Below are 17,500 nucleotides of genomic sequence, written 5' to 3'. Positions count from 1 at the left end.
TTTCTGAGGTGTGTCTCTCCCTCTCTCTGTGTGATTCATGTCTAGTTTATGGCCCCGTCTACTGAGGTACAGTGAAAAGCTTTTTGTAGCGTGCTATCCAGTCAGCGGAAAGACAATACATGGTTACAATCGAGCCGTCCACAGTGTACAGATACTGGATAAAGGGAATAACATTATCCAGGAAATTGGATAGGCATATGGATGAGAAGGGAATGGAGGGTTATGGTATGAGTGCAGGCAGGTGGGACTAAGGGGAAAAAAAATTTGTTCGGCACGGACTTGTAGGGCCGAGATGGCCTGGTTCCGTGCTGTAATTGTTATATGGTTATATGGTTAACATTAAGTGCAAGATAAATTCCGATTAAAGATAGTCCGAGGGTCTCCAATGAGGTAGATAGTAGTTCAGGACCGCTCTCTGGTTGTGGTGGGATGGTTCACAGTTGCCTGATAACAGCTGGGAAGAAACTGTCCCTGAATCTGGAGGTGTGTGTGCATTTGTTGTCACACTTCTGTACCTCTTGCCCGAGAGGAGAGGGGGGAGGGGAGAAGAGGGAGAGGTGGGGGTGCAGTGACTGGTCCTTGATGATGCTGCTGGCCTTGCCGAGGCAGCGTGAGGTGCAGATAGAGTCGTTGGAGGGGAGGTTGAGGTCAGTTCTCAACCCTAATTCATGGCCTGTGAGTCCGATACTTCTCAGGCCAGTGCCTGCTGTGCAGAAACAGCTGCAGATGGGGCAGTGGGTAGAGAGGCTGCCTCAAAGACCCGGGTTCAATCCCAACTACGGGGGTGCTGTCCATACGGAGTTTGCACGTTCTCCCTGTGACCTGCGTGGGTTTTCCCCGGGTGCTCCGGTTCCCTCCCACATAAAGACACGCAGGTTTGTAGGTTGTTTAAGAAGGAACTGCAGATGCTGGAAAATCGAAGGTAGACAAAAATGCTGGGGAAACTCAGCGGGTGCAGTTTTGTAGATTAATTGACTTTAATTAATTGTAAAACATTGTAAATTATCCCTAGTGGGTGTAGGATAGTGTAAGTATAGACAATAGACAATAGGTGCAGGAGTAGAGGCCATTCAGCCCTTCGAGCCAGTACCGCCATTCAATGTGATCATGGCTGATCATCCCCAATCAGTATCCCCCCCTTCTCGTCTGAAGAAGGGTTTCGGCCCGAAACGTTGCCTATTTCCTTCGCTCCATAGATGCTGCTGCACCCGCTGAGTTTCTCCAGCTTTTTTGTGTAACCTCCCCCTTCTCCCCATATCCCCAGACTCCGCTATCTTTAAGAGCCCTATCTAGCTCTCTCTTGAAAGCATCCAGAGAATTGGCCTCCACCGCCCTCTGAGGCAGAGAATTAGTGTGCGGGGATCGCTGGTCGGCTTGTTGGAGTGGACAAGGGGCCTGTTTCTACGCTGTATCTCTGAACTAAACCAAACGATGGCAGTGTGAGGTGGCACAGAGAAATGATTAAATAAAATGGACCAAGGTCAAAATCAAATCCAATTATTTGTTTTATTCATAAAACTGCCAGGCACGCCTACTTTAAACAGACATCACACTTTGTAACACAGATACGCCAAGAACATCAGCATGGACAACTCAACGCCTTGTCCTACGTGCGTTTCGATGCTGCAGCCCGCCACGAGAACTTGGTCGCTAACAGGCCCAGCTACTGATTCACTTCCTGGGTCTCCATTCTAGGGCCGGGCAGGAAGGAACTGCAGATGCTGGTTTAAACTGGAGACAGACACGAAATGCTGGAGTAACCCCAGGCAGGCGGCATCTCCGGAGAGAAGGAACGGGTGACGTTTCGGGACTCTCAGTCTGACCCGAAATGTCACCCATTCCTTCTCTCCAGAGATGCTGCCTGACCCGCTGGAGTTAGTCCAGCTTTTCTTGTCCATGGCAATGCCATTTGCAATGCATCAAGCCAGTGCGGTTCAAACCAGCTCTCTACCTCGAAATAATGGTTTAGAAGGCCATTCAGCCCATCGAGCCTGTGCTGGCCATTGTGGGCAATCCTATCGATCAAATCCCAACTTGTACGCTATTCCTTCTCCCATGCACCCTTCTACTGCGTACAGTTTTGGTCTCCTAATCTGAGGAAAGACATTCTTGCCACAGAGGGAGTACAGAGAAGGTTCACCAGACTGATTCCTGGGATGGCAGGACTTTCTATGAAGAAAGACTGGACGGACTCGGCTTGTACTCGCTAGAATTTAGAAGATTGAGGGGGGATCTTATAGAAACTTACAAAATTCTTAAGGGGTTAGACAGGCTAGATGCAGGAAGATTGTTCCCGATGTTGGGGAAGTCCAGAACAAGGGGTCACACAGTTTAAGGATAAGGGGGAAATCTTTTAGGACCAGGATGAGAATTTTTTTTTTCACACAGAGAGTGGTGAATCTGTGGAATTCTCTGCCACAGAAGGTAGTTGAGGCCACACAGTTCATTGGCTATATTTAAGAGGGAGTTAGATGTGACCCTTGTGGCTAAAGGGCTCAGGGGGTATGGAGAGAAGGCAGGTATGGGATACTGAGTTGGATGATCAGCCTAGATCATATTGAATGGCGGTGCTGGCTCGAAGGGCCGAATGGCCTCTACTCCTGCACCTATTGTCTATGTTTCTATGACAAGGCCAGGGACAAGGTATTTGCAATGCTTCACACCAGTGCGGTTCGAACAAGCTCTCTATCCGAAATAATGATTTCGGACGGAGAAGGCCATTCAGCCCATCGAGCCTGTGCTGGCCATTGCGAGCAATCCTATCGATGAAACCCCCACTTGTTCCTGAACACTGTTCCCTCTCTGTTCCCTCTACTGGTAACCCTGGCTCCCTGCCCACTCCCCCAAACACCATTACCCCTCCCTACGTAAAACTGAAGGACCTCAAAGCCAAAAGTTGGATGGACATCACCGAAACCGCTGGGTTATCAGAACAAGGGATGAAGAATAATTTCACTTGGAAGGAAATAAATTACTGATGATTATTGCCAAAGATGATATTTGCCGACCAGTCATTTGACTTCACCCACTCCCAGACTATCCCGAGCAGTGACTATCCCGGGACATTGCCCGCGTGCGGTGGGGACAATCCCACCCCAGGCTCCGAGACGTCGCTGCAGCATCAGACGCACGGGGTTCACCAACAAACATCGGAACAACTTCATGTAAAAAAATGTACAGTTTTCCTTACACTGAGAACGCTGGAATCTGTTTCATAGTAACATTGTTTTTTTTTTACACAGCAATTATTTTATTCATCTTTTATTTTGTCTTAAAAACCGCTGTTAAATTGCCGGGGTCTCCTCCATGGATCGTGAGGTTGACTAACTCCGTTATTTAACCCTTCAAAGCCCACCCAAAGCCTCTCACATTTACCAGAGTCAGTCCCAATGTCCCACCTGTCCAAGTCCCAAATGAGAGGCTGAAATTCAAGTGTCTAGACTCCCCAAGTGTCTACACTCCCCAAGTGCCTAGACTGTTCAATATCTAGACTGTCCAAGTCCCAAATGAGAGGCTGGAATTCAAGTATCTAGACTACCCAAGTGTCTAGACTGCCCAAGTATCCAGACTTCCCAAGTGTCTAGACTGCCCAAGTATCCAGACTTCCCAAGTATCTAGACTGTCCAAGTGTCTAGACTGTCAATATCTAGACTGTCCAAGTGTCTAGAGTCCCCAAGTGTCTAGACTGTTCAATATCTAGACTGTCCAAGTGTCTAGAGTCCCCAAGTGTCTAGACTGCCCAGGTGACTAAACTTCCCAAGTGTCTAGACCTCCCAAGTGTCTAGACCTCCCAAGTGTCTAGACTGCCCAGGTGTCTAAACTTCCCAAGTGTCCAGACTGTTCAATATCTAGACTGCCCAAGTGCCTAGAAAGCCCAGGTGTCTAGACTGCCCAGGAGTCTAAACTTCACAAGTGTCTAGACTTCCCAATTGTCTAGACTCCCCAAGTGTCTAGAGTCCCCAGGAGTCTAGACTTCCCAAGTGTCTAGAGTCCCCAAGTGTCTAGACTGCCCAAGTGTCTAGACTCCCCAAGTGTCTAGACTGCCCAGATGTCTAGACTCCCCAAGTGTCTAGACTCCCCAAGTGTCTAGACTTTTGGGAATGGCAGTGCGGAGAGAGGGGCTGTACAGAGGGAGTGCCACACTCTGGGGGGTTAGCCGGTGTGGGAGCAGACTATTCTACATTATCTGTGTGTTATTGCATGAATGAATGCATTCAACTGCAGCCAGTAGGAATGTTGTAGCCCCATTGTTGGCATCTAGGACAGTGAAGGATTCTTGACCATTGACTCTGGGCAAGGAGATGGTACCAGGGACAGGAGACCCAGGGCTGACCCAGGGAGGTGAGAGTTCGCCAGCTTACACTGACCTGTAGTCAGGTCACAGTTGGGCTGTGTAGGAAGGAACTGCAGATGCTGGTTTACACCGAAGATAGACGCAAAATGCTGGAGTAACTCAGCGGGACAGGCAGCATCTCTGGAGGGCATGGATAGGGGACGTTCTGGGTCGAGACCCGTCAGACTCAGAGGACGGGACACGTCCACAAAACATATCTGAAGAAGGGCCTCGACACGAAATGTCACCCATTGCTTCTCTCCAGAGATGCTGCCGGTCCCGCTGAGTTACTCCAGCATTTTGTGTCTATCTTCGGTTTAAACCAGCATCTGCAGTTCCTTCCCACACACAGAACATTTCGCAGTTTCAGAAGGAGGTGGTGACATTTAACAGCGGCAGTCCGGTTTAAGACACTTACCACATTTTACACACTTCGCAGGCAACAGCACAAGCACACACTGGGCCCAACACTGGCAACATCGGTGAGGACTCTGAGACCTTTTCTGCATTGTCTGCAGTGACACCTGGTTTGATGCAACTCTCGGCTCTTGGCAGATGTGCAAATACACAGCTGGGGGGGGAGGGGGGTGTGACAGGATGCGCGGGGGTGGGGAGGAGATGGGCTGAGGGAACAAACCGATGGGTGACGAGCAGCGCCCTCTCGCTCACCGGCCCACAGGCTGTAGCACACGTTGGGGAACGTGCGCAGTCACCAGCGCGTGGGCAGCGCCAATACCTGCCAACGTGGGCAGAGCCAAGGTCAGTGTTTGTGTCTGCACTGTCACTGTGGAGACCCACCAGGAATCTTGTCCCCATCCCATCCCATTCCATCCCCTCATCCCATCCCATCCCATCCCATCCCATCCCATCTCACCCCATCCCATCCCATCCCATTCCATCTCCATCCCATCCCATCCCATCCCCTCCCCTCCCATCTCATCCCATCCCATCCCATCCCATCCCATCCCATCCCATCTCATCCCATCCCATCCCATCTCATTCCATCTCATCCCATCTTCTGATCCTATCCCATCTCATCTCACTCCCTATCTCATCCCATCCCATCTCATCCCATTCCATCTCATCCTCCATCTCATCCCATCTGATCCCATCCCATCCCCTCATCCCATCCCATCCCAGTCCATCTCATCCCATCCCATCCCATCCCATTCCATCTCATCCCATCTCATCTCATCTTCTGATCCTATCCCATCCCATCCCCCCATCCCATCCCATCCCATTTCCAGCCCATCCCCTCATCCCATCCCATCCCATTTCCATCCCATCCCATCATCCTATCCCATCCCATCTCATCCCAGCTGCGTGTGGGCACCACCGTGCGGAGAGGAAGAACAAGGGAGGACCTGCCACGGATACTTTGTAACATTGCCGTTGCCCTTTATGTGGCAATTCTTTGCATACCTCGGGTGTCAGAGGTTATGGGGAGAAGGCAGGAGAATGGGGTCAGGAGGAAGAGATAGAGCAGCTGTGATTGAATGGACGATGGGCCGAATGGCCTAATTCTGCTCCTGTCACTTATGAAAATCCAATGTGCCATTATCCAGTCTTTACCAAAGGGCTAATCACACCCAGTCAATATACCCACACATCAGCTTAAGAAAGTTCGCACATGTATCTTAGTGTTTCTTCATCAGGTGTTGAGTCCAGAAGGGATGGAGATGGAGATGGAGATGGAGTCCTCAATCCTCGTTCTAGCCCGGCGGGAGAGGGGGAATGGTCAGCAGCTTCTCACAAAGTTCTCTCAGCGCTTCCAGACGTCTTGGCAAGAGAGTCCCGACGTGGATGTGGGAGGGTGGGGGGGTTCAAAAGCAGACGGGAGGAGGTGGGGGGAGATGTTGCAAAGGTCTATCAGATGTTTGGGCATGGACTCCACTTGGGTCCACATCCATGCTCCTCAAGAACCACCTGCATAAATCCAGGTGCAAGGCTCCAGTTGCAACCAGGGTGAACCTGCACACTCATCTCTCTCTCCCTGTGGCCACTCAAGGGGGGGGGGTGGAGAACATCTACATCACGCCATGCATTTATACAAGCAACCCCCCCCCCCCTCACGCTGAAGATATTTCCTGTCTTCAATTCCAATTTTCCCCAATTCCCAATAAACTGGTTTGCCAATAGTCGACATGCAGCAAAGATTGACCGGGGCAGTTCTGGGCAGCTCAGAATCCGGAGGGAGGATGAACTTTCCTCGCCTCGTCCAGTCCGTGCCCAGACCGCCGGGATCAAAACCCAAATTGGAGCTTCTCCGCCCCGGCGCGTCGATGTTCCCTTCCCGTTTGCGTTGGCAATCTTCTCGCCATTGTCTCTGGAGAAGGCGCGTAGGCGGAGAGAGGAATCGGGCTCCACGGAGCAACAACCAAATGGCGGCGAAAAGCCAACGTCCGTATCGAGCGCGGGTTAAATCACGGCACGGAGGTGGAATGTGCGCGCCCCCCCACTCACTGCGTTCTGACCCCTCGGGGAGAGGGGTGGCGGGGTTCGGGTGGGGGGGGGGCAATCGCAGGCGGCTATCTTACAACAGTTTGTGCCTTCCTTGTGGAACGGGCGCCGCTGAGAGAGGGGGCTTGCGGTGGCCGGTCCGTGGCTTCCCCCGGGTCATTGGCAGCAGATGCCAACAACGGTGGCAACTCACTAGGTTAGAGTTATGTAGGCAGATGCCTTCTCCTTCAGCTGCTGCAAGCACAAGTGGCAACTCCAGCTGCCTATAAGCGGGGGGACGAAGAGAGAAAGAGAGGGACGGACAGAGAGAGAGAAAGAAAGAGACTTTGAACAATTAATAAATCTTAACAATTAATAAAGGTGTCAGACTTTTAACAAATAAAGGGCCTGTCCCACTTGGCGGGTTTATCGGCGACTGCTGGCATCATTGACTGATCACCGAAAAATTCGCGGAGAGATGACGTCTTTTCTGTCTGTGTTCGTTTGAATGTGTGGGTTTGTTGGTTGGGGACATCTGAATTTCCCTGAGGGGATTTTTAAAAATAATCTTTTTATTAAAGGCAGGTACATCTATATAATATTAAAACTGTGTGTGTGTGTGTTTCTGCCTGACGCCAACACCAGAAGCAGAAACGCTGAGATTTTTTCCATTTCGGTAGAGATTTCACTTTTCATTCCAAGTGTCCACTCCTAATTAAATTCCGTGATGTTTATCTACACATTTTAAATAAAATCCTTCTCCCCCCCCCCCCCCCCCCCCCCCCCCACTCACTAATTTTGTCGCCTCCTGCTGGCCAGCGACCATAACGGCCTCTCGCCTCAAAGACACCATTTAAAAACAACCACACTGCTGAGTGCTGGAATCTTATGTTCGGGAACGGCTTGAGTTGGAGAACGAAGCGTCTCCTGTGGGGGCTACGGGTAGGGAACGGCTGCGTTGGGGGAGCAGACCCAACGGGTCCGCACTTGGTCTATTAAAAACATTTAATGTATATCATTCCTGCATTACTAACATTATCAATTGATATTAACTCTGCTTCTAGTATTTTTTTTATATAGGTATAAGAAAATAAGAAAGAGAAATAAAAATAGAAAAAAGTATTATAAAGAAGAATGGAATAGTTTATTAAAATACAACTTTGGAGATAAGTTCGTATTATTAGTATTATTATTGTTATTAGTAGTATTATTATTATTTTTATTATTATTATTATTATTATTATTATTAGTATTATTATTATTTTTATTATTATTATTATTATTTTTATTATTAGCATTATTATTATTGTATGGCACGTGCAGTGTTTTTTTAAGTATCGCAACATTTTTCCTGTAGCCGCTGGATTTTGAAATGTACAAAATATTTCAGTGACACTGATATGACTTCGCCAGTCGCCGAAAAAATTGCCAAGTGGGACAGGCCCTTAAGACACCCTCAGACATCGGAGACTCGACCCATCCAGTCTGCCAGCTCTACACAGCGCAGACTCGGTGGGCTGAAGGGCCTGTTTCCGCGCTGTATCTCTATGGGCAACACGGTGGCACAGTATGGCGTTGCTGCCTCACAGCGGCGGAGACCCGGGTTCGATCCCGACTATGGGCGCTGTCTGTGCGGAGTTTGCACGTTCCCCCCCGTGAACGGGTGGGTTTTCTCCGAGATCTTCAGTTTCTTCCCACACTCCAAAGACGTACAGGTTTGTAGGTTAATTAGCTTGCTAAAACTGTAAATTGTCCCTAGTGTGTGTACGATAGTGTTCGTGTGCGGGGATCGCTGGTCGGCACGGACTCGAAGGGCCTGTTCCATGCTGTATCTCTAAACTAAACAGCACCTCTACACGAGCATAGACACAGAATGCTGGAGTAACTCAGCGGGACAGGCGGCGTCTCTGGAGAGATGGGATGGGTGATTGGTCTCCTAATTTGGGGAAGGACATCCTTGTGATTGAGGTAGGTTCGCGAGATTGATCCCTGGGATGGCGGGACTGTCATAGGAGGAAAGATTGAAAAGACTAGGCTTGTATTCACTGGAGTTTAGAAGGATGAGGGGGATCTTATAGAAACATATAAAATTATAAAAGGACTGGACAAGCTAGAGGCAGGAAAAAATGTTCCCAATGTTGGGGGAGTCCAGAACCAGGGGCCTCAGTTTAAGAATAAGGGGTAAGCCATTTAGAACAGAGACGAGGAAACACTTTTTCTCACAGAGAGTGGTGAGTCTGTGGAATTCTCTGCCTCAGAGGGCGGTGGAGGCCGGTTCTCTGGATGCTTTCAAGAGAGAGCTGGATAGGGCTCTTAAAAATAGCGGAGTCAGGGGATGTGGGGAGAAGGCAGGAACGGGGTACTGATTGAGGATGATCAGCCGTGATCACATTGAATGGCAGTGAGATGAGGTGAGAATAAATTTTTTCACCCAAAGAGTTGTGAATTTGTGGAATTCCCTGCCACAGAGGGCAGTGGAGGCCAAGTCACTGGATGGATTTAAGAGAGAGTTAGTTCGAGCTCTAGGGACTAGTGGAATCAAGGGAGAGAAGGCAGGCACGGGCTATTGATTGGGGACGATCAGCCATGATCACAATGAATGGCGGTGCTGGCTCGAAGGGCCGAATGGCCTCCTCCTGCACCTGTTTTCTATGTTTCTATCTGACGTTTGGGGTCGAGAGGCTTCATCGGACACGACACGAGAAGTCCCTTACCTTCTGGGGGTTCGGACATCGGGGGGTTCAGGCAGTACATGTGATAACCTCGATCACAATCATCGCAGAACAGTAACTGGTCCTGCAGAGAGGAAAGTGGCAGTCAGATATCACACCCAGCACAGGGACAGGCCCTTCAGCCCACAACGCCCATGCTGTAACATCATTGCCAAACATGTGTAAGAAAGAACTGCAGATGCTGGTTAAAATCAAAGGTGGATGGACATAAAATTCTGGTGTAACTCAGCGGGTGAGGGAGCATCTCTGGGGAGAAGGAATTGGCGACGTTTCGGGTCGAGACGTCCACAAAACATATCTGAAGAAGGGTCTCGACCCGAAACGTCACCAATTCCTTCTCTCCAGAGATGCTCCCTCACCCGCCGAGTTACACCAGTATTTTATGTCTACCTTCATGGCAGAACATGAAGAAGGGTCCCTTACCTTTAAAAACCAGAATTTTGTGTTTTTCCTTCATGGTGAATCTCTGAACTCTCTGCCACAGAGGGTAGTCCCGATTGGCCATATCACCCTGTGGCTAAGGGGATCAGGGGGTATGGAGAGAAGGCAGGTACAGGATACTGAGGTAGATTAGCCATTATAGGAGCAGGTTTAGGCCATTCGGCCCATCGAGTCTACTCTGCCATCCAACATGGTTGATCCATCTCTCCCTCTCAACCCCATTCTCCTGCCTTCTCCCCATAGCCTCCAACGCCCGCACTAATCAAGACTCTATCTATCTCTGCCTTAAAAATATCCCTTGACTTGGACTCCACTGCCATCTGTGGCAATGAATTCCACAGATTCACCACCCTCCTCCCAGGGTCTTTATCGGCCCCCACCCCCAATTCTCCCCGAACTGTCTGCACCTCCCCCCCCCCCCCACCACCCCCCCCCCCCCTACATTTGTCCCATGAGGGTCTCTATCCATCACCTCCCCCTCCCCTGCATGCACCCCCCCCCTTCGAGCCTGCACCATTCTCCATTCAATATGATCACGGCTGATAGAAACATAAAAACATAGAAAATAGGTGCAGGAATAGAGGCCATTCGGCCTTCGAGCCTGCACCATTCGCCATTCAATATGATCATGGCTGATCATCCAACTCAGTATCCTGTACCTGCCTTCTCTCCATACCCCCTGATCCCTTTAGCCGCAAGGGCCACATCTAACTCCCTCTTAAATATAGCCAATGAACTGTGTGGCCTCAACTACCTTCTGTGGCAGAGAATTCCACAGATTCACCACTCTCTGTGTGTGAAAAAAAATGTTTTTCTCATCTCGACTTCCCCCTTATCCTTAAACTGTGTGTGTGGCCCCTTGTTCTGGACTTCCCCAACATCGGGAACAATCTTCTTGCATCTAGTCTGTCCAACCACTTAAGAATTTTGTAAGTTAACCCCTTACCTGCCTACCTCCCCCCCCCCCCCACTAGGGGTCTCTCCACTCCACCACCCCCCCCCCCCCCCCCCCCCCCGACTCACGTCGTTCTCGGAGGTGCCGCAGAGGCTGCAGGACTTGCACTCGATACATTGCCAGCGATAGGTCCTCACAGCCGCTGTCATGTTGACCGTGAACTGCAGGCAGGAGGGATGACCTAGGGGGAAACACAAATGCAGGACGTCAGGATGACCTCTCCCTGTGCAGCGTAGATACGGGCGCAGATACGGGGCGCTTCGGCCCACACACCACACACACACACATCACACACACACACACACACACACACACACACACACACACACACACACACACACACACACACACACACACACACACACACACACACACACACACACACACACGCACACGGGGACAATTTACAATCACACTGAAGCCAATTAACCTACAAACCTGCACGTACGTCTTTGGAGTGTGGGAGGAAACCGGAGCGCCCGGAGAAATCCCACGCAGGTCACGGGGAGAACGTGCAAACTCCGTACAGACAGCGCCGTTAGTCGGGATCGAACCCGGGTCTCTGGCGCTGTGAGGCGGCTACTCTACCCGCTGCGCCACCGTGCTGCGGAGAGCCTCCGGAGTCTTCTCTCTAGAGATGCTGCCCGACCTGCTGAGTTACTCCACCATCGGTGTCTGTCATCTTAATAGTACGTGGGGAGTTGGGGCAACAGTATATTGGAACTGGGACCGTGTCTAGCTCTGGGACTGGGAATGGGACTGGGAATGTGAATGGGAATGGGAATGGGACTGGGAATGGGACTGGGAATGGGACTGGGAATGGGACTGGGAATGGGACTGGGAATGTGACTGGGAATGGGACTGGGACTGGGACTGGGACTGGGACTGGGAATGGGACTGGGACTGGGACTGGGACTGGGACTGGGACTGGGAATGGGACTGGGACTGGGGCTGGGACTGGGACTGGGAATGGGACTGGGACTGGGAATGGGACTGGGACTGGGAATGGGACTGGGAATGGGACTGGGAATGGGACTGGGAATGGGACTGGGACTGGGACTGGGAATGGGACTGGGAATGTGACTGGGAATGGGAATGGACTGGGAATGTGACTGGGAATGTGGAATGGGAATGGGACTGGGAATGGGACTGGGAATGGGACTGGGAATGTGACTGGGAATGGGACTGGGACTGGGAATGGGAATGGGACTGGAAATGTGACTGGGAATGTGACTGGGAATGTGATTGGGAATGTGATTGGGAATGGGAATGTGACTGGGAATGTGACTGGGAATGTGACTGGGACTGGGACAGTTTGAGTCGGATCCTGGGACTTATCCGGGACTGAACCACGCCGCAGCAATTTGTCGGGAGCCCGAACAACGCAGCTCTGAGTAAAACCCTGGATTTATTTTAATCTGCCTTAATCTGAACCAGTCGCTCTGAGGCGAGACCCTCCTCTGATTTCCTGCTGGCTCGGCCTTCTTGTCCCATTAGACAATAATCATCCTATTTTTTTTGGTTGGAAAAAAAAGGTGGGGGGGGGGGAGAAATTCCTTTCACGTAATGAACTCCAGAAAACAGAAAGAAAAGCAGACACTGCTCACTTACCTGCATGGGAATGGGAGGCAGCGGGCAAACTCTGTGAGTTATACGACCTCAAACGCAACCCTGCTAAATATTTCAGCATGTAATGCCCACAGCGCGCGTACAAGGTCTGCTTTAAATCACATTCTTTTCCTTCAAACTCACTTAAAGGGGAGAGTGTGCGGGGAAATTGCTGCCTCTCGATTGCATGCAGGATGTCGGTGAGGCCACACTTATAGAGTATTGCCTTCAGTTCAGCTTAGTCCAGTTTAGAGACACAGCGCGGAAACAGGCCCTTCGGCCCACCGAGCCCACACCGACCAGCGATCCCCGCACACTAACACTATCCTACACACACTAGGGACAATTTACCAATACACAAAGCCAATTAACCTACAAACCTGTATGCCTTTGGAGCTCTGGGTACCATGTTATAGGAAAGATGTTGTCAAGTTGGAACTGGTACCGAGAAGATTTAACAAGGATGTTGCCAGGACTGGAGGGTGTGGGCTATCGGGAGAGGTTGAGCAGGCTGCATCTCTATTCCTTGGAGCGCAGGAGGATGAGGGGTGATCTTATAGAGGTGTATAAAATCATGAGAGGAATAGATCGGGTAGATTCACAGAGTCTCTTGCCCAGAGTAGGGGAATCGAGGACCAGAGGACATAGGTTTAAGCTGAGGGGTGGAAAATTTAATAGGAATCTGAGGGGTAACTTTCTCACCCAAAGGGTGGTGGGTGTATGGAACGAGCCGCTGGAGGAGTTACTCCATCAGTTTGTATCCTTTTTATGAGTTTAATTATCATCTGTACCGACAACAGACAATGATATTCTTACATTGCAGCAGAATAACAGGACAGTTAACACAATATATATAGGTAGTTAAAAAAAAGAAACTTATAATTTAACGTCTGTAAGTTATAAGAGCAGAATTAGGCCATTCGGCCCATCAATCATGGCTGTTCTATCGTTCCCTCCTAACCCCATTCTCCTGCCTTCTCCCCATAACCCCTGACACTTACACAAATCAAGTACCTGTTAATCTCTGCATTAAACATACCCACAGACCTGGCCTCCCCACAGCCGTCTGTGGCAATGAATCCCACAGATTCACCCCCCTCTGGCTGAAGAAGTTACTCCTCATCTCCTTTCTAAAGGTTCGTCCATTTATTCTGAGGCTGTGCCCTCTAGTCCTAGAAGCTCTCACTAGTGGAAACATCCTCTCCACATCCACTCTATCCGTGTATAATAGACAATAGACAATAAGTGCAGGAGTAAGCCATTTGACCCTTCGAGCCATGGCTGATCATCCCCAATCAGTGCCACGTTCCTGCCATCTCCCCATATCCGCTATCTTTAAGAGCCCTATCTAGCTCTCTCTTGAAAGCATCCAGAGAACCGGCCTCAATGAGATCTCCCCACAAAAAGCTGGAGTAACTCAGCGGGACAGGCAGCAGCTCCGGAGAGAAGGATCAAGACCATTCTTCAGACAATACTCCAAATATTCCTACACGATACGTTTTGTCCAGCACCCTATAAAGCCTCAGCATTATATCCCTGCTTTCATATTCTCAAAATGAATGGTAACGTTGCATTTGTCTTCTATACAACCGATTCAACCCACAAATTAACCTTTTGGGAATCCTGCACCAGCGCTCCCAAGTTTCTTAGCATCTCTGATTTCTGGTGCATAATAAGACACAACAATAACCACAGTACAAGGAGCTCAGTGTAGACAAAGGCAGTCCATAGAAGATCACACACAGAGTGCTGGAGTAGCCCAGGGAGTCAGACAGCATCTCTGAAGGGCGTGGATTGGTGACGTTTCAGATCGGGTTGGGACAGAAGCTGTTTGCCCCAAAGAGGGTTTGATGGAGATCCCTCACTCTATCACTAAATACGGCAGCACAGCAGTAGAGTTGCTGCCTCACAGCGCCAGAGACCCAGGTTCAATCCCGACCACGGGAGCTGCCTATACCGAGTTTTACATTCTCACTGTGACCTGTGTGGGTTTTCTCCGGGAGCTCTGGTTTCCTCCCACCCTCCAAAGACGTGCAGGTTTGTACATTAGGTGGCTTTGGTAAAATTGTAATTAGTCCGTGTGTGTGTGTGTGTGTGTGTGTGTGTGTGTGTGTGTGTGTGTGTGTGTGTGTGTGTGTGTGTGTGTGTGTGTGTGTGTGTGTGTGTGTGTGTGTGTGTGTGTGTGTGTGTGTGTGTGTGTGTGTGTGTGTGGGGATGTGTGTGTTGATGGGCGCCGAGATCCTGTTTCCATGTGCATCTCTGATCGCTAAACTTGTATGAAGGCACAGGCGTGGACTTGATGGACAGAAGGGCCTGTTTCCATGCTTGTATCTCTAAACTAAACCGAAACTAAACTAATGATCGCTGTATGAACAGGGTTGTGAATGTGCTGGTCGGGTCGGCACGGACTTGATGGGCCGAAAGGCCTGTTTCCTCACTGTATCTCTGAACTGAACTAAACTAAACTTGTATGAAAAGGGTGAATGCTGGTCGGCACGGACTTGATGGGCCAAAGGGCCTGTTTCCGCGCAGCATCTCTTAATACAAAACTAAACTAAACTAAATAAAAGGAGTTTTCAAGCTGAAACTCACCAGAGCGTCCACAATCCGCACAGGATATTAGATCTTCGGGAAACCCTGTCTTCTTGTTCCCAGAGGTCCCACCCAGGCAGAAATCACAGTAACTGCTGGGGATGGTGCTGCCGTCTGGGCCTCTGCGAGCTGGGGACATTACAACAGTCAATACCAGGGAGATAGGCTAAACACTGGCCCACAGCACCCCCAGCTCTGACCTGGACCAGGACCTCTGCTCCCTACGTGGACACTAAAATGCTGGAGTAACTCAGCGGGACAGGCAGCATCTCTGGAGAGATGGGTTAAGGGGATGGACAGGCTAGATGCAGGAAGATTGATCCCGATGTTGGGGAAGTCCAGAACAAGGGGCCACACACACAGTTTAAGGATAAGGGGGAAATCTTTTAGGACCGAGATGAGAAAATCATTTTTTTTTCCACACAGAGAGTGGTGAATCTGTGGAATTCTCTGCCACAGAAGGTAGTTGAGGCCACACAGTTCATTGGCTATATTTAAGAGGGAGTTAGATGTGACCCTTGTGGCTAAAGGGATCAGGGGGTATGGAGAGAAGGCAGGTACAGGATACCGAGTTGGATGATCAGCCATGATCATATCGAATGGCGGTGCAGGCTCGAAGGGCTGAATGGCCTCTACTCCTGCACCTATTTTCTATGTTTCTATGAATGGGTCGAGACACTGCTTCAGACCTGAAACGTCACCCATTCCTTCTCTCCAGAGATGCTGCCTGCCCCGCTGAGTTACTCCAGCACTTTGTGTCTATCTTCAGATTAAACCAGCACCTGCAGTTCCTTCCTACACTGGACTAGATCCACCCTCCCCATGTTACATAGAAACATAGAAAAATAGGTGGAGTAGGCCATTCGGCCCTTCGAGCCATCACCGCCATTCAATGTGATCATGGCTGATCATCTACAATCAGTACCCCGTTCCTGCTTACTCCCAAAATCCCGTGATTCCTTTAGCCCTAAGAGCTAAATCTAACTCCCTCTTGAAAACATCCAGTGAATTGGCCTCCACTGCCTTCTGTGGCAGAGAATTCCACAGATTCACAACTCTCTGGGTGAAAAGGTTTTTTCTCGTCTCCGTTCTAAATGGCCGACCCCTTATTCTCAAACTGTGTGTGGCCCCTGGTTCTGGACTCTCCCAACATGGGGAACATGTTTCCTGCCTCTAGTGTGTCCAAACCCTTAATAATCTTATATGTTTCAATAAGATCCCCTCTCATTGAAACATAGAAAATAGGTGCAGGAGTAGGCCATTCGGCCCTTCGAGCCTGCACCGTCATTCAATATGATCATGGCTGATCATCCTTCTAAATTCCAGTGAATACAAGCCCAGTCACTCCATTCTTTCAACATATGACAGTCCCGCCATCCCGGGAATTAACCTGGTGAACTTAAGCTGCACTGCTCCCTCAATAGCAATTGTAAGGTTAGTGTAAATGGGCAGTGGATGGTCAGCATGAGCCCGATGGGCCGAAGGGCCTGAATCCATGCTGTACGAGGAGGGGAATAGATGCACAGAGTATTTTACCCAGATTAGAGGAATAACCTACCAGGTGGTATAGTGTTACGGTGGGAGGGGGAAGATTGAATAGAAATCTGAGGGGCAGATTTTCCATTCAGAGGGCGGTGGGGATATGGAATGAGCTGCCCGAGGAGGTAGTTGAGTCAGATACTACAACATTTAAAACACATTTGGACAGGAGAGGTTTAAGGGGGACATGGGCCAAACGTGGGCAGGTAGGACTAGCGTAGATGGGGCAGCCTGGCCTGGATGGGCTGAAGGGCCTGTTCCCCCGCTGTATGTACTGTGCGTACGACTCTAGATTAAAAATTGATCATGAGGAGAGAGAGAAGTGAATAAATGATTGTCGATTTTGAAATAAAAGCACCTGGAGTCTGTTGGTGAGGAAAATCGAGGTCTTTGACATGTTGGGAAGTTCTAGAATGGGGGAGGGGGGAGGGAAGGGGCTTACATTTTGATGCCGATGGAATGGTTTTGCTGCACAGAGCCCTGCTGCTGAATTTATAACCTTCCTCTCCATTTTCGAGCCGCTGTTGTCATTTGCATTCACAGTCAATCCTCCACTCACTCTCTCTCTCACTCTCTCATCTCCGTGAGAGAGAAAAAATAAAAGATCTGGAATCAAATGTCGGTGGGACACCACTTCAGAGGACTAAAATATAATCCAGGAATTAAATAAAATGCAGATGGCTTCCAATGACGTAAGGCCCGACCTCCCCCCCGAACATACCAAAGGAATGGTTACTTATGTCAAGATTTATGTGTGCAGGTTTTTGCAAAAACCCGCACATAACATAAACGCCTTAATAATGGTGTGTTTTTGGTTAGTTCATCACCCCTGACTACAGAGAGAAGGAATCTTTTGACAAG

At 49.7% G+C, this 17,500-nt stretch overlaps 1 protein-coding gene across 1 annotated transcript in view; it reads right to left on the bottom strand.

Annotated features, from left to right (window-relative positions):
- Positions 1 to 5,645: 5,645 nt before the first annotated feature.
- The window catches only part of dpf1 (double PHD fingers 1), a 37,652-nt gene continuing 25,797 nt past the window's right edge, over positions 5,646 to 17,500 (bottom strand). The window contains exons 8-11 of the mRNA XM_055663615.1: positions 15,101 to 15,229; positions 10,969 to 11,081; positions 9,487 to 9,568; positions 5,646 to 7,056 (exon numbers count right to left, since the gene is read on the bottom strand). Of these exons, the coding sequence (XP_055519590.1) occupies positions 6,986 to 7,056; positions 9,487 to 9,568; positions 10,969 to 11,081; positions 15,101 to 15,229 (395 nt within the window). The 3' untranslated portion in view covers positions 5,646 to 6,985. The remainder of the gene's footprint in view (positions 7,057 to 9,486; positions 9,569 to 10,968; positions 11,082 to 15,100; positions 15,230 to 17,500) is intronic.

This window comes from Leucoraja erinacea, chromosome 38 (assembly GCF_028641065.1).
Source record: "Leucoraja erinacea ecotype New England chromosome 38, Leri_hhj_1, whole genome shotgun sequence".
NCBI lineage: Eukaryota > Metazoa > Chordata > Chondrichthyes > Rajiformes > Rajidae > Leucoraja > Leucoraja erinaceus.
The sequence above is the reverse complement of the archived record's forward strand: the minus strand, read 5'-3'. Positions and strand labels throughout refer to the sequence as shown.